This window comes from Malaclemys terrapin, chromosome 3 (assembly GCF_027887155.1).
Source record: "Malaclemys terrapin pileata isolate rMalTer1 chromosome 3, rMalTer1.hap1, whole genome shotgun sequence".
Lineage (NCBI taxonomy): Eukaryota > Metazoa > Chordata > Testudines > Emydidae > Malaclemys > Malaclemys terrapin.
The window spans coordinates 68,329,051-68,345,502 of record NC_071507.1 but is presented as its reverse complement, the minus strand read 5'-3'; the positions used below and the strand labels follow the sequence as shown (position 1 = coordinate 68,345,502).

General features: G+C 44.1%; 1 protein-coding gene across 4 annotated transcripts in view; it reads left to right on the top strand.

The window, feature by feature from the left end:
• Window positions 1-1,605: 1,605 nt before the first annotated feature.
• The window catches only part of SLC30A6 (solute carrier family 30 member 6), a 35,096-nt gene continuing 20,249 nt past the window's right edge, over window positions 1,606-16,452 (top strand). The window contains exons 1-4 of one of the 4 annotated variants that reach the window (XM_054023898.1): window positions 1,606-1,672; window positions 11,966-12,052; window positions 13,756-13,840; window positions 14,876-14,918. In XM_054023898.1, coding sequence (XP_053879873.1) covers window positions 1,670-1,672; window positions 11,966-12,052; window positions 13,756-13,840; window positions 14,876-14,918 — 218 coding nt within the window. In that variant the 5' untranslated portion in view covers window positions 1,606-1,669. Of the gene's footprint in view, window positions 1,673-8,279; window positions 8,481-9,670; window positions 9,691-11,965; window positions 12,053-13,755; window positions 13,841-14,875; window positions 14,919-16,452 lie in introns of those variants that run through there. The other 3 variants (XM_054023899.1, XM_054023900.1, XM_054023897.1) reach the window with 3 other exon arrangements.

The following is a 16,452-nucleotide window of genomic DNA, read 5'->3' as shown; positions in this document are numbered from 1 at the left end:
GAGCAAATGTCTTCAGAGAACTAACCACGACTCCAAGATCTTTTTTTGAATGGTAACAGCTAATTTAGACTCCACCCGTTTTTATGTATAGTTCGGATTATGTTTTCCAATGTCATAATTTTACATTGGGGCAACGGATCCTTCCTAAAAGTGAGAGGTCCCCCAAGGCTCCACCCCTCCATGGTCCTGCTCCTCCTTTCCCCCCAAGCCCATTTTGTCACCCAGTCTTGTGTGATCCCTTGGTAACTCTTCATACTCTTCTTTGTACTTAATTAGCTTGAATAATTTTGTAGTTGTCTGCAAATTTTGCCACTTCATTGTTTATCCCATTTTCCTAGATCATTTATGGACATATTGAACAGCAGAGGTCCTATACAGAGCGGTGGGGAACACAGCACCATTGTGAAAACTATCCATTTATTCATACCCTTTGCTTCCTGGCTTTTAACTGACCCTGTTGGGTGAGGACCCCCATTTTGAGAAACAATGTCCTTCCTTTTGAAATTGGTATAGTATAGGGTAAAAGGACCCAAGAGACCAGATTTCAGGGTGTGACACGTTTTTCACAGCCTTGAATTTGGTAGGGCCCTACCCATAGTTGTGTTTCATGCATAGGGGCCGGTACATGATACTAAAGGAGGGCGGGGGGGAGCTGTGGTGTGGATAGCTCAGTGGTTTGAGTATTAGCCTGTTAAACCTAGGGTTGTGAGTTCAATCCTTGAGGGGGCCACCTAGGGATCTGGGGCAAAATCAGTATTTGGTTCTGCTACTGAAGGCAGGGGACTGGACTGATGACCAGGGTCCCTTCCAGTTCTAGGCGATAGGGTATCTCCATTAATTTCTATTTACATCAGCAAAACCCTTGACATCATTGCTTGGCTCTTGTGTGCTGGCCTGGTCCAGAACATCCCATCATCACGGAGGCTCTTTCCCAGTGCTGTGCACAGTGCCCTCGCTTTGCAGTAGCAGCGTGCGGCTGTACACAGGAGCAGGAGCAGATACAGGCGCACTCACGGCCAGAACCAGTGTTTCCCTTAACAAGGCAGCTCCTAGCGCGTCGGGCTCTCAGCTGATGGGGGTAGAGTCTGGCTCCGGCCCGCGGGCTAGCGGCGAGAACCCCCGGGGCCGGCCATGGTCCGCCCAGGCAGTGACTCTCAACTGATTACACATTGTGGGCCACATGCGCCACCCACACTGTGTTACCTGGGCAGCGGGGGCGGCAGCCCCGAACCGGGCCAGAGCTCGCGGGCCCGCTGGCCCCCAGGCACGGCCGCCCTGTGTGCATAACACCCGCTACGGGCAGCCACTGTCCCGCTCCGCACACCACCCCCTGCGAGCAAGCTGATTGGTCCGGGCTGCTCCGGCACGACTGGGGGATGAGCAGTGTGGTAGGCGTCAGCTGCTCGCCACGACACCGCCCTCGAGCCCTGTTAGGAGATCACGTTCTCGAGACAGACGCATGCGCATTTATCCTCTCCTCTGATGAGAACGGCTGGCGGCCTATCCTCCGTCCCGTCTGACGTATCTGCGTCACTTCCAGTTCCGACGCGGGGGGGGGGAGTGAAATTGCTCCTCCCGCTTTTTTTCACCATGGCAATTGGTGGATCCGCCTCTTCCGACCCCGGGGAGGGTGGGAGCCGCCTGTTCCGGTGCCGGGCGGGGGAGTAACATGGTGAGTTGCCCCCGGCGAGGGGAAGTAGGAGCAGGGGGTTGCCGTGGCCACCGACCTGCTACCGCCCCGGGCTAGGGTGTCGCTGCCCGCGCGCTCGGGGTCCGGCCGCGCGGGGCTGGCGCTGCCAGGCTCCGAACTCAACCTCCTCGGCCTCCCATGAGCTCCTGGCCGCGACCCCCGGCCTGGGAGACGTGGCTGTTGTGGGCTGGGTCCCTGGAGCGCGCACGCTGAGAGCTGCCTGGCCCCGCTCCGCCGGCCCGCGAACCTCAGAGCCCCTCTGTTCCCGACCCGCCGCCGGCAGCTGCGACGCTGGTACCTGCCCTTGGCTGTGTTGTAGGGGCCGTGAAAAGGGCAGGTACCAGCAGCTGTACTGCTACGGCCTGAGGGGGGTCTGCGCTGCATGGCACAGCTGTGGTGTAGGTACTTGTTACAGCCAGGGAAGGGGCGACACTGTTCACAGCCCTGAGCGGTATAACTAGGTTGACCTAAGTTTTAGGTGAAGACCAGGCCTGTCTCATTGAATGAACCAGGGGCTCTGTATGCGAAGCCACTGCTAAACATAAGTAGACTTAGCAATTGCTTAGGGCGCCAAGCAGCTCAAGGGAGCCCCCTGTTAATTATTAGTGTGTGTTGTGTGGAGGGCCTCCCCAAAATATTCCTGCTTAGAGCCCCCAGTGGGCTAGCACCGGCACTGTCTGCATGCACTGGAAGCCATCAGTGGATGGCCTGCTGAGGCATGGCAAAGTCAGCCCTGGTGCATTACTGGAAGGGGGGTGGCAAAGGAAGGAGCATATGAAAGGAGTGTAGCTGGTGGGGAAGAGAGGTGTGTGTGTGTGTATGGGGGCATGGTTAGGGAGCAGAGGGCTGCCTAGGCCCCTGCTGTGGTCCAGTGTTAATGGTTTGTCAGGGACTTATAAATAATGCTGTGGGTTTGTCATGGATTCTGTGACTTCTGCAGCTGGGGCATTCTCTGGCCACCGCGTCATCCCCAGCCCCACTCCTCCTCTCCCTGGCAGCAGAATTTGGGTATGGGAGGAGGTTGGGGCACATGATGGAGTTAGGTGGACTCTGGGTGGCACTTACTTGGGGGGCTCCCCAGAAGTTGTGACAACCCCCTCACTAGGCGGAGGCGTGGCCAGGCAGCTCTGCATGCTGCCTCCGCCCAGAGCGCTGGCTTCGCAGCTCCTGTTGGCTGGGAACTGTGGCCAATGGGAGTTGGGGGGGGCGGTGCCTGCAGGCGGAGGCAGCCATGCCTCTGCCTAGCAGCTGAGCAAGGGGAATGTTGCTGCTTCTGGGGAGCCCCCCAGATAAGCACTGCCCAGAGCCCCACCTCACCCCCTTGCATGTCCCTATCCCCTCCCACACCCAAACTCTGCTGCTGCTGAGGGGAGAGGTATGGAGCCAGGTAGGGAGCCTGATGGCCCTGTCAACCCCCCACCCCCTGCATCAAGGATCCTGGGCCATGTGCCCCCCACCCCCCTGGTTTTAGTCAGGTGTATTTAGTAAAAGTCATGGGCTGTGATTTTTTTGTTTACTGTCTGTGACCTGTCCATGACTTTTACTGAAAATACCTGTGACTAAAATGTAGCCTTACTTATAAGCTGTTTATTCTGCACTGGACAACTTGCCACTGAATCTGTTTCTTGCTACAGAGTTATGCTTCACACTCCAAGCATTTATTAAGTATATAATGTCAAACATTATTTTAAAGAGTGTTATTTAGATTCAATGTCAAGCACTCAAGAGTTAGGCAACTGTGATAGTGTTTCCTATACACCCTGAATTCTGCCCTCTCTTGTATCCATGTCCTACACTGAATGAGGAAAGAAAAATGTGACAGTGGTTTTTATTAAATGACCATATGGACAAAAGAGGTAAGTTAGGGTTGTATGGGCAATAGAGTATTTGGCATTGCTTAACTTTTCAGTGCTTGACTTTGAAATTCGAGTAGCATTGTTTTAATGTAGTTTTGTGTATGTGACTTTATAGGCTTTTTTTAAAGGAAGATGATAAATTCTCTAATGTACAGTTCTAACTCCCTCATCATGCGTCATCAATTGGGCTTGAATCCTCAGCTTTCAGTGTTGAAGCACAGACTTCTGCCACTTGAGCTGCAGAACTAAGTATGCCAGCTGCAGAAAAAGAAATCTATTAAAACTGAGGGAGAATGGTGGTTGTTATCATGTGCTGGGTCTGGATGAGTAGTTGAGGGAAGCCCAGAAATGGTGTGGGGTTTTTTTTTTTTTGTAGAGGATTTCCTACCTCATGTACCCCCCTATTAGGGAGGTGAGCCACTGGAGCCATGTGTTGTAGCAAGGGGTGGAGGGAGAAGGAGAGGGAACCTAGCTCCTCTTCTCCTTCCCCCACTCTCCAATCTAGCTACGTCTCCAATAGCTCCCAGGTATTTCTGGTGTATGGTGTCAGAGTAGCAGCCGTGTTAGTCTGTATCCGCAAAAAGAACAGGAGTACTTGTGGCACCTTAGAGACTAACAAATTTATTAGAGCATGTGCTCTCTGTATGTGTGTATATATATCTCCTCAATATATGTTCCATTCTGTGCATCCGAAGAAGTGGGCTGTGGCCCACGAAAGCTTATGCTCTAATAAATTTGTTAGTCTCTAAGGTGCCACAAGTACTCCTGTTCTTTTTTCTGGTGTATGGTGGGGACACTGCTGCTGCTTTGGCAGGGAGGTGGGCCAAAGTCTTTAAAATGTTCAAGTTTGGTTATTTTGGCAGCCTGCTAGAATTTTCCTGAGAGAAAACAGTGACAGAAGGGAAATAGTCCTTCAAGTAGGTGCCTGTGTGTATCTTACTCTAGCTACGCTTGTACATCACGGGTGGAGGATGAGAATGTTTGAATTGCAGTGTCTGTTGGGCTAATCTGCACCGTGCATGCCCCCTGCACCTAAGAGCATAAAGGGCAAAGTATCTGCAAATGACCTTCAGTACCCGTTTACTGCCTATGGCAGGGAGACAAAACAAGTAGTGTCTGCCTGCTACCTAGTACTAGAATATGTTTCTCGTAGTCAGTCAATTCCCATTTAATTCCTTCTCTTGTTTGTTGGTGCAAAAATAAATATAAGATTTTGCCTCAGCACTTTGTACCCCTTTCTTGACTTAAAATGGCTGATTGGAAGCCCTTGGGCTTTACCCAGGCCCATCCTGTGACACTCATTCCATGTATGCAAGGCCATAGTTGTTGCTTTTTTTCATCTCAGTGAGAGCCATGTGCCAGGCTGCTGCTCAGTATAGCATTCCTTTATGATCAGGACAAGAAAATCAGGGGTATTTGCCTGAAACTATTTGTACCAAAGGGTTTTAAATCAACCTCAGTGTCTCTGCCAGATAATGCTGGTGACCACTAGCTACCGGCATCAGAACTAACAAAAGAAACATTAACAGTACCAGCTGATCTAATGTTAGAGGACATAATGTCCTTAGCACCTCACTTCGAACTGATGACACTATATTTGGCACTGGTATGTACCTTTGTCCTCACAGTGCTGACATGGCCTCAAAGATGTGTTGCATTTGGAGCAAGCCTAGTTGTCTTCTCCATCACTGGGACATGGCTTCTTTTCACTTTCCAGCGGGGAACCTTTTCCTCTCTGTTCACACACATCAGGAAAAGGCCTCTCTACGAACCAGGGTGCACTCACTTCAGCGCCCTGACTCATCTGCCTCAGACATGGCAATAGCCAAGTCACCAGAACCAGCTTCATCCCTGCAGTGCTCCACCTTGACCATACTGAGCATACTCAGGACCTCCATTTAAAGCACCCAGGATTCTGTCTCCCTCTTATCATTCAAGAAAATGCAGAAGGTCATGCTGTCCTGCATCAATGTCCAGGCCTCTGTCTGGAGGCAGAGAGGAACAAGAACAGCTTGCAGAGGTGGAACAGGCAGGTCTTGAGCCTCCTGAACCACGCTTTTCATCTCCTGCCACAAAACCTATCATTATCTTCCAGTGAGATGGTCTCTTTGGCTCCTGTATCAGCTTCAGATGATTATAAAGCCTTCCAGAGTTGTTCTTTCATATAGTTAATACCCTTGAGATAAAGACCTTAATGATAGAGCGCATTCTTCTGCTCCTGCCAGACATGCATTACAAGACATCTTAGAACCAAAACCCTATGACGTGCACCAGCAACACTGCCTCCAACTGCTAAAGGAACAGAAAAGTATCAGGTACTTCTAAAGGGGTTTGAATTATAGTACCCCACTCCCCCAACACTAGGTTTATTAATTATTTCTCTAATCTGCAATTCAAGGTCACTCCTAAATAGAAGGACCCAAAGAAATTAGATCTCTTTGAAAGAAAGGCTTACTTGTAGAAAAGCCATTATTGCTTAAATTTGGTAGTGGTGAAGCGATCTCTATGAAACCATGGATGCTTCAGACATGGCAGTTAGGTCGATGGCCATTGTGGTAATCATACATAGAACATTATGATTACAGGTCTCTGGCATTCATAGGGAGATGCAGAATACAATTGAGGACTTGCCCTTTGCAGGTACTGACTCATTCAACACACAGTCTAATGAGGTGTTATAGTCCCCAGAGGACTCCAGGGCCACACTTCACTCACTGGACATCTGCACCTTCGGGTCAGATTTCAAGCCCTTTAGATACCAATGGCAAACTAAACAGAAGGCATCCAGCTACACTTAACAAGGGTCTTCTGAGTACTCACCTACCAAGAAACCAAGATTATTTCAAAGGAAGCCATCATCCTTTGTTGTTCATTCTGCATCTGCTTCTTGGCAGTTGGTTGACACAAGAATTAAGCCAACACACACATAAGATGAACTATCCCCAAACCCTGTCTTCAGATGCCAATTTTCTTTCTTCCATCAGGTTTGGACTAGAGCAACAAATGACAGATGGGTGCTGGAAGTTGTCTCCCATGGATATCCCATCCAGTTTCAGTCCTTGCTTCCTCCCCAATCCCTTCCCAGTCTGTCTTTAGGGACCTTTCTCATAAAAAATTAGCTAAAAGTGGCTTCCCTGCTTCACCTCGAACAAGGGTTCTTAAACTGGGGGTCATGACCCCTTAGGGGGTCGCAATGTGGTTACATAGGGGTCGCAAGCTGTCAGCTCTGTGGGGCTGATAGCCCCAAGCCCCCATTAAATTAAATTACCCCCTCCCCATTTTTAATTTATAAGGGGGGATCACACTCAGGGGCTGCTTGTGTGAAAGGGGTCACCAATGCAAAAAGTTTGAAAACGACTGACCTAGAAGTTGTAGACGAGTTATATCTGGAGTACAAGGGAAGAGGCTTCTATTCCTGATATTTCTTTATTCTGAAAATGAATGGGGTTCTTTGTCCTGTTCTAGACCTGTCAAAACTACAAATATATACATTGTGTCAAATTCAGGATAGTAACATTTGCCTCCATCCTTCCTTTTCATACTGCTCAAGGCTGGTTTGTGGCTGTTGACCTCCAAGACATGCATTTGCATATTCCAATCCATCTGGCCCTCAGAAAGTATCTGTGGTACACAGTAGGACCCAATCATTACTAGTATATGGTGCTACCGTTTGGTCTCTTCACATCACCAAGAGTTTTCACTGTGGTGGCAGCTCACTTGAGATAAGGCATTTGTGTCTACCTATATCTAGATGATGGGCTGATCAAAGGTAGATCTCATCAGTAAGTTGCCACAGCATTGAAATGCCCTTCACCTGTTCAAGCAATTGGGTCTCATAATTTTTCATAATTCACCATATCTCATACAAGACTTAGTAGGAACCTTAACTGAATCAAAATTGGAGAACACACATCATCCCGAAGAGAGATTTTGCTCTCCAGATGACCCTCACCAATATCAAAATGAATCCATCACCTACAGTAAGAACTTGCCTCAGATGTCTAGGTCACATGTCAGCTTGCCCATAGCCAGACTTCACCTACGTCCATTACAAAGTTGACTAAGATCAGTGTATCACCTCCAAGAGGCATCAAATGAGGGTATGCGAGTTGTGGTCCCAGCTCATATGCTGTCATTGCACTGGTGGTCAGACCCCACCAGTGTGCACAAGGGAGCACCTCTCTTCACACCACCTCCTATAAAGATGCTGAACGCCAATTCATCAGAGAGACAGATGCACACCTGGACTACCCCCGATAGTCCCAAAAGGACATGACTCTACATATAAATGTTCTAGAATTTGAGTGATCAGATTAGTTTGCATAGAATTCCAATTTGTTCTACAGCATTCCACCATGATCCTCTGTACCTATGTTCACCCCTTGTACAAAATTTAACAATTTTGTAAAAAGTATACCGTGTAAGATATCATTTGAAAACTCATGATTTGCTGATCATAATTGTCCTGGTAAAATGTGTGGCAACATTGTATTTAAAGATATAAGATTCTACTGTATAAAATTATGAAGAAATGTCCCAACATGTTCTGGAGGGCAGTCAGAAACAAGTTCCCCAGAGATAAAAGGTTAGCCAGTGCCTCAGCCAGGTGTCAACTAGATCAGTGGACCACCACCTTAAGTGGCTACTCTTTGGCAGCAGAGAGGGTGTGGGCAAAAAAAAAAAAAAAAAATCTACGTTTTGACAAAGAAGCAGCTTAAGGTTCCTGGCCACACAGCTATCTCCTGAACATCAGCTGGAGATGATTCTTGCGCACAAGAAAGGGCTATAAGACGAGAGGGCAGAAGCTGCAAATCATCTCTCCCTTGCGCTCTTCCCCTGGCATCATCATCATCTAAAGAACAAAGGAAGCACTATTGGACGAGGGGAGACATCCTGACTGAAAGAGATTCAGCCAGTAAGACTGCTGGAACATGGTATGAGAGAGACCTTTGCTTGGTATTCACTTAGCTTGTTAAGTTAGTTGCGTTTTACCATTTATTTCCTTGTAACCAATTCTGACTTGTATGCCTCATTACTTGTAGTCACTTAAAATCTATCTTTCTTTAGTTAATACATTTGTTTTATCTAAACCAGTGTGTTTGGATTGAAGTGTTTGGGAAACTCTGTTTAGGATAACAAGATTTGTGCAAATCATTTTCTATTAATGAAATGACAGACTTTATACGAGCTTGTATTGTCTAGGAGGGTTCTGGACAGTACACCTCTACCCCAATATAAAGCGACCGATATAACGTTAATTCGGATATAACGCGGTTTCACCTATACTGCGGTAAGATTTTTTGGCTCCTGAGGACAGCGTTATATCGGGGTAGAGGTGTACAAGATGCACGTTTCTGGGGGAAAGTCTGGGACTGGGAATTTGCTGGTGTTTCCCTGCAGTGTAATTCATGAGTGACTGGTTATAGCACTCATACAGTGTAGTTGGGAGTAATTTACATGCTGGAGGCTGAGAGAGCAAGACAGGAGTGGTTGCTTTCACAGTGAAACAGTGTAAAAGGCACCCCAGTTTGGAGAATTGAAGGGACATAGTTGTCCACCAGTCCAGACTGGGTAATGTCACATCCACTATGCAGATTTTCACATACAACACATCTGCAATGAATTATGTAACAAGCAAGGAGATGGTATTACGTATGTAACTTGATTGCCTCCTGGCAACAACACAGGATTACTCCAGTAGCTCTCCATCTTAGCACACAATCCATCAGCAACCATGAATGGTCTCTGAAGAATTCTTCAATCACCACAATATTTCACCAGTGAGGAAATCCCATTACAGACTTGTTTGCAACACTAAATCTTGTGCCCCAGGGAGTCATGCACCTGGGATCCTTGCAGGACAGGATATCTTTTTCATACCATGCGATCAGGGTCTCATGTATGCATTTCCACAGATTCCGCTGATACCCAGGGTGATATGGCATATCAGATGGGATGCAGCCACACTGATCATCCTCATTGTTCCTTATTAGTGGAGACAATTCTGGTTAACATGATCTCAGAATATCTACTCAGCTTCGGAAGGCTCTTCCAGACGGTCTAGACATAATAGCATAGAACCAAATAGTTCATCCAGACCTGAGATTTCTGCATCTGACAGCCTGGATGTTGACTGGTTGCATGGTATGACTGTTCACTATTGTATCAAAATATTCGACTACAGGGCAGAAAGCTCTCCACGAGGAAAACATACCATATATACTCGTTCATAAGCTGAATTTTTTTAGTAAAAAAGGGAAGCACCAGAGAAGGGGGTTGGCTTATGAACGGGTATAGAGAGGGAGGGGTGGGACACAGCCCCTCCCCCCAACAGAGGGAGCAAGGAGAGGCAGTACAGCCGGCAGAGACAGAAGGGAAGAGGCGGGGCCAGAGTCTATCCGCTTCTGGCCACGCTGCTCTCCCCCCAGCCTCCAAAGCAGCTGCAGCTCCGGGGCTGGCAGGCTGCAGGTGTGCCACTCAGCCCTGCCCCCCAGAGCAGGCTATGGCCGCCCAGTTCAGCCCGCCAGAGCATGCTGCGGCTGTGCCGCCCAGTCTGGCCCGCTGGAGCAGGCTGCGGCTGTGCTGCCCAGCCTGCCGGAGCAGCTCCAGCTAGGTCAGAGATGCCCTTCCCAGATAAGGTGGAAGGGGTGGGATGGGGAGTGTGGGGGGGGTCCCAGGCTAAGGGTGGGGTGATGTGGGGGGTGGTCACAGGGGTTACTCCCCTGACTCCCAGCTTCCCCCCCCCCCGCGCCCCCCCCCCCAAAAAGAAAAATTTCCCCACCAGTTGCTGTCCTGGCCCATCAGGGTAAGCCGCTGGCGTGCCAGGACACTTTGTTTACTTAGGTTTACCTCCGTGCCTGCGGATGCTCGAGGTAAACAAACCATCTCGACCCGCCAGCAGCTTATCCTGGTGGCCTGGGAACCAAAGTTTGCTGACCCCTGAATTATAGGGTTGGCTTATCAACGGGTTATAAAATGTTTCCATTTTTACTTATCCATCGTGGGGGGGTCGGCTTATAAATGAACTGGCTTACGATCAAGTATGTACAGTATTCTTCTAAATGGAAAAGATTTTCAGTTTTGGCAGCCTATCATATCTATGGCCCATTGAAGACCCCTAAAATTATTGATTACATTTAGGCTTGGCAGAATTCTATATTTATATTTTTATAATTTCAGTGGATAATATCAATGTTTGTTTTTTCAATTTAAAATTTTCACAGTTGTGCAAAATTATGGGTTTTGGGCGCTTTTTTTCTATTTTTATCAGTTGAAATTTTCACAGTTGCAGGAAGTTTGGAGTGGAGGACTAAGACAATGAGGAACGGTTTAGCTAGCAAGTTGAGAGACTGTTTTCTTCATTTGGATTAGTTCATTCAAAGTTGAGAAATTGATTAGGAATTGAAAAAGTAAGAGAGCTTTTTTCCCCTCACTCTCTTCCAGTCTGTGAATTAATAACCAATTGGAAAGGGATGAGATCTGCTAATTCTAACTTGAAGGGCATAGGACTGGATTTTCAAGGCAAGGTAGGCACCTAACCTGCTTAGGTGCCTAGTGGGATTTCCCTATCTCCATCGTTAGGAACCTAAAGACTTTCGGAAGTGTGGCCCATGATGACCAGAAACAATCCATCACTTTACTAATAATGACAGTTTAATTCATTTGTTTAATAAATCAATTTTAAATGAAAAACATACTTAAACTTTTTTCTTATAGTTTTAACGAAAAACAATTATAAATGCTGTTTTTGTATATTTTAAAATGAATTTGAATTCTAATTTCCATTCAAATGCCCCTTGACACAAATCCAGAATAAAACATTTTCTAGTAAATAAGATGTTAGTCACCATTTTCTAATGTAATAACAATGTAAAAATTAAGAATCTGAATAAATGTATGTGAAGCTGTATAATTTCTTAAATATATAGTGTATCCTCCATGCTAGCATAAAGATATTTGGTTGCATGTCAACGTTTTAATGGTTTACAAAAATAACTAAAACACAAATGCAAACAAGAATAAACTCAGTGATTTAAACCAAGATTTCCTATGTGTTGATTTAAATCATGTTTTAGACCACTTATATAAATTCTTTGATTTAAATCAGCCCACTGTGCTGAGCAGGGTAGAAAAGATTATAAGGAAAAAAATTGGGGAAGAGTTGACAAGAGCTCAGTGATTTTGCTGCTTGCTCCTTTGATGATTGTGGCATCTCCCTAACCTTACTCATTATTATCCATGATGTTGCTTCTTTGATGAGGAATATGAAGATAGTCAACATTTACCAGAAAGCAGTGTATATTCCGTTGATTACAAAGGAGCTACAGTAGTTCCTAGGAATAAAAATAAGAAGGGAACATAAGTGGTTTGAACAAGAAAAAAACTAATTCTCCCCCCCCCCCCCTTTTTTTTTTTAAAGGGGACAATACATCTATTCCGCAAATCACAAAGAACAATAGCTAGCAAGTTAACACAGGAATTTAGGTTGGTAGCAGCTGACCGAAGGGTAAGTTAATTTTTAAAATGGATTACAAATGTAATTTAATTGTGATTATGCCTAAATGATTAGTATATTAACTTTTCAGATAAATATCTTTTTACCCTTTCCTAGCTATGCTTTCAAAAGTAGTTTAGTAGACATTTTAATTTATATTTTAAGTTAAACATTCATTTGGGTTCATGGCCTTGTACTTAAGTGTGTGTTGAAATAATCACAGAACTTGAAAAATGGCCGAAAATATATCTGAAGAATGGTAGGAGAACAATTTAAGAATTAGTGAAGTACATACTGTTTTACAGATGGCCTAAATAGTAGTAATCTGCTTTACTCCACTATTAGCTGCACCTGCGTTGTTTTCACTGAGCTTATTGTAAAATGTAATTACTTTCTAATTTATGTGGTGTCCATTGCCATTGATTCTGAGTGCCTCACATGTAATTTTAAATCAAATATGTGATGCTCATAAAGCCTTATGGAACAGATAAAACATACTTGGCAGTTAAAGGCTCTATCCAACTCCAGTTTCTTTAAGGTAGAAATGAATTAGGACCTCTGTCCTGAAAAAACAACAGTGAAAAAGGCCATAAGGATTGTTCTGTACATGGTATCTTGATAAGATTCAAACCCATCGAGAGGGAATTTTAAAGTAGCTTTGCAAAACTGTCATAAAAGTTTACCACCGTAGTTACAAAATCTGTATACCTGCTGTTTACCTTGATGAATGATTATAATGAAAAATCATGTGATATTTGATTTGTCATGAAACTGAATTAAACACTCCTGGTGAGTGAAATTTTGCAAGGCTGCTTTGAATTGTTTAATTAAAATAGGGCTAAATCCTGGACTTCTTCCTCAGACAAAATTTCCAGTATAGTCGGGGGAAAGGAGTTTTGCCTCTGTGAAGAGTGCTGGATTCGACCCCCTACTACTTTTTTTTTTTTTTATTAAACTTAAAATGTAGAGTCTGTTCTCCCCTGTCTCTCTGTCCCATTAATGTTCAATTAGAATGGTTTTCCCCCACCCCACTGTTATCCGTATCAGCAGTACTCAGTTTACAAGTAAAAATGCTCTTACTGACTGCCAGACCTGCAAACTCAGCCTGGGATCTGAGAGTCAAGCTGGGTTGTTTCTTATTCATCATCACTAGGAGTAAATGTTCTGCAGGCTAAATTAGGTCCATATTTACACCTGTGCAGCCCTACTGTCTTCAGTTTCAGCCCCAAGTGACACTAGTGCAGCCCATTGGCTACAAAGGCGATGCACGGGTGAAAAGGAACGTCTTAGACAATGTACATGAAGGAATAGCTTCCAGCTCTCTTTTAGCTCTGTTGTTTCTCCACAGTTAATAGGAGTAACGCTATAATATATTTTTATCACTAAGTAAGCAGGTGTGTGCTTTACACAGATCTGCAAGTAAAAAGGTGGCATTTTTACATAGTTAATTTTCAGAGTAGAATTGTATTTTAAGGCTGATGTTCCGTGATGCATATACCATGATGCTGTTGAAAGTGAGTTGTCAGGTTGCCCATAAAGTTAGCAAAGCGAGGTGAGGGTGTTTAATAGTTTATTTCAAAATAAACCTTTTTTTGGGGGGGAAACACTACATGTGTAATGAAGTATTGCAGATTTTTTTAATCAAGCCAGGCATATTTTATCATATTTTGTCTTTTAAGCCAAATGGTTACTCATGTAATTACTTTTATTAACAGTCCTGGAAGATCTTGCTGTTTGGTGCAATTAATTTAATATGCACCGGTTTCCTGCTTATGTGGTGCAGCTCTACTAACAGTATAGGTATGTTCTGTTCTTGTATCTAAATAATTATCTGTTGTTGAGTTTTAATTTATTGCAATGCCAGCATAATAAACAAGCAGGGCCCTGAGTATAATGGAATTATACAGTTGTGCAGCTGGCCTCTGCATAATCCGTTTAGGAGAACGCCCTTTCTGCAAGGCTTAGGAACTGCACGTGGCCAGTGAATTCTTCAAGGTACTCACTGTTCCCACAACTGCTTCTGATGCTGCTGCTTTCCTTGCCAGTCCTTCTCTCAGAGCTTCCTTCATGCAGAGGTTAGAATCTTAGCACTAGTCCTTCAAACCTTTGCTCAAGTCAGTAGTCCAATTGACTTTAATGGAGACCCTCCCATCCAATTGTGATGTAGTGGCAGTGGCGTCTCCTAAATCCATGTGTATTCTACCCTGTATTCCTCAGCCAGCCCTACAATGTGTGTCCTGGTTGTGCATACAATACATTCCCATGTATCTGCAATGCAGATACAGTGCCTATATTTTCACTATATGGTGCAGTTCTAATCTTATTTCAGTTTGAAAAGATGATTATGAAAACATTGCTCTAGTTCCTATCTTAGCTAAACCAGTTCACCTATCCCTTTATTGTAATACATACACAGGCACTGTTACTGTTGGGATGGAAACCTTAACTGAGAATTTCCTGATTTTTTCCATGTTTAAATTCCCAACCTTAACTATTCATGATTAGATGCTCATCAATGACTAAATACTTCAATATTTTACATGGTTTCACAGAACTAGTTTTGTGTTAAGCAACTTGTTTTTAAATGAAATATTGGCGTAGTTAGTACTATGTATTACAGACAGAAAAATACAAAAACACTTTTAAGACGTACATTTTCATACTCTGAGATAAGTTATGTTTTCAGCAAAGAGAATTTGTGCAGATAGAAAAAGATAATAGCTGTGTCAGAGAGACATTGAGGGACACATAATTTTTGAAGGCAAAATCACATATAGCGTTCTTTGTTGCTTATAATGTAAAGTGTGTTAAGTGTTTAAAATGTTGTTTTCACAGCTTTAACTGCCTATACTTACCTGACCATCTTTAATCTTTTCAGGTACGTTTTTTTAAATCTGATCCTACAAATTATCAATACTTGTAAGAATATTCTTTTTACTAAATTTGAAATAGGGTAAAAATAGCATGAATAAATATTATGTTCCAACTATAGAGTTATTCATGACTTTTCATAAAAACATGGAAGAACTGATTAGTTGGTTTAACAATGTTTTAGATTAAGTGTATATAAGATTGTGTGACAAATAGTACATATAAACTTAGAAGAAAACGGTGACTAATATCACAGCTCTGATGAGAACAATTTAAAAATGTCAACTATGTTTAGATTTCTGTACACAGCTGCTTGACATTATAACAAAGTAAATTGAAAACAATCCACACTCTGTGCCGAACTAGTATCTCTTAAAATTTTTTGAGTCAACCAATTAACCACAACCAGTTCCACAAGTATCATTTGTAAAATTTGTTTTAGCTTTAGGGTGGGGGAAGTGATTTTTAGTTTTACTTCTGTTTTAAGGGCCAGATGCTACAAACACATTGACTTCAACAAGACTGCTAGTTTTTGTAAAATTAAGCATGTGTAAGCATTGTAGACTCTTGACCGTATTTACTGATTTCTGATCTCTATTCCCGGAGAATGGGTGGTAAATCTGTAGTTCATTTTCTCACTAGGTATAATTCATATCAATTCAGTTCATTAAAAGAAAAACTGGATCACTCTTAAAAAAATATATTTGTATATCGGTGATGACCTAAGATTACTAAAGGTTGAAGTCTGCTGGAAAAGGTCTGAGAGACTAACAATATCTTGTATTGTCCTGAACAAACCTTATGGAAATAAGATAAACTTTATTGAATTAGGATTAATACTTTTGGGGTACATTGTATTAAAACTGCAATTGTGAATGGGTTATTGTGGCATTGTATTACTCCTGGGGGAATTCTGTGCCAAAAATTTAAAAATTCTGTGCACAATATTTTAAAATTCTGCATATTTTATTGGTCAGTTTCAATTATTTTGGTAATTTATTTCAAAATACCTGTCAGCAAGTATATCTGGAAGATTCTCCCAGGAGTAGAGAGTTAAAGAAACCCTTACAAGAACCCAGTTCCTGTTTCTCTGTTATGGTTTTGTTGGGTGCTTCCATCTGGGTGTGTCACATGTGCCAGCTAGACATATCTTGGGGGGGGGTGGGAGGAACTCTCTCCCACCAGTCTTTTAGTCGATTCTTGTTTATTTGCCCTGCCCCCTTAGGATTACTATATTTCAAGTTCCCAAATAGAGGACACTGCTGGGAGGGGGGGTACAGTTTGGGGGTGCTGGAGGGGGCATTTGTGGGGTGCTGGAGGGGTCTGTGTGTAGTGCGAGGGAGTATTTGGGGGAGTGTCAGAGGAGGGGATTTGGGGGATGCTGGAGGGAGCTACATGGAGCGCCTCCCCCCCGCCCAGATGCCTGCATCTCCTCCCCCAGAGCCCAGCTGCAGGCTACGTTCTGTGCAGCTTCGTTACTGTCCCACCAGGCAGAGATTATCCATACCTGCTGATACGGAGTGGGTGCATAATTTAAAGTT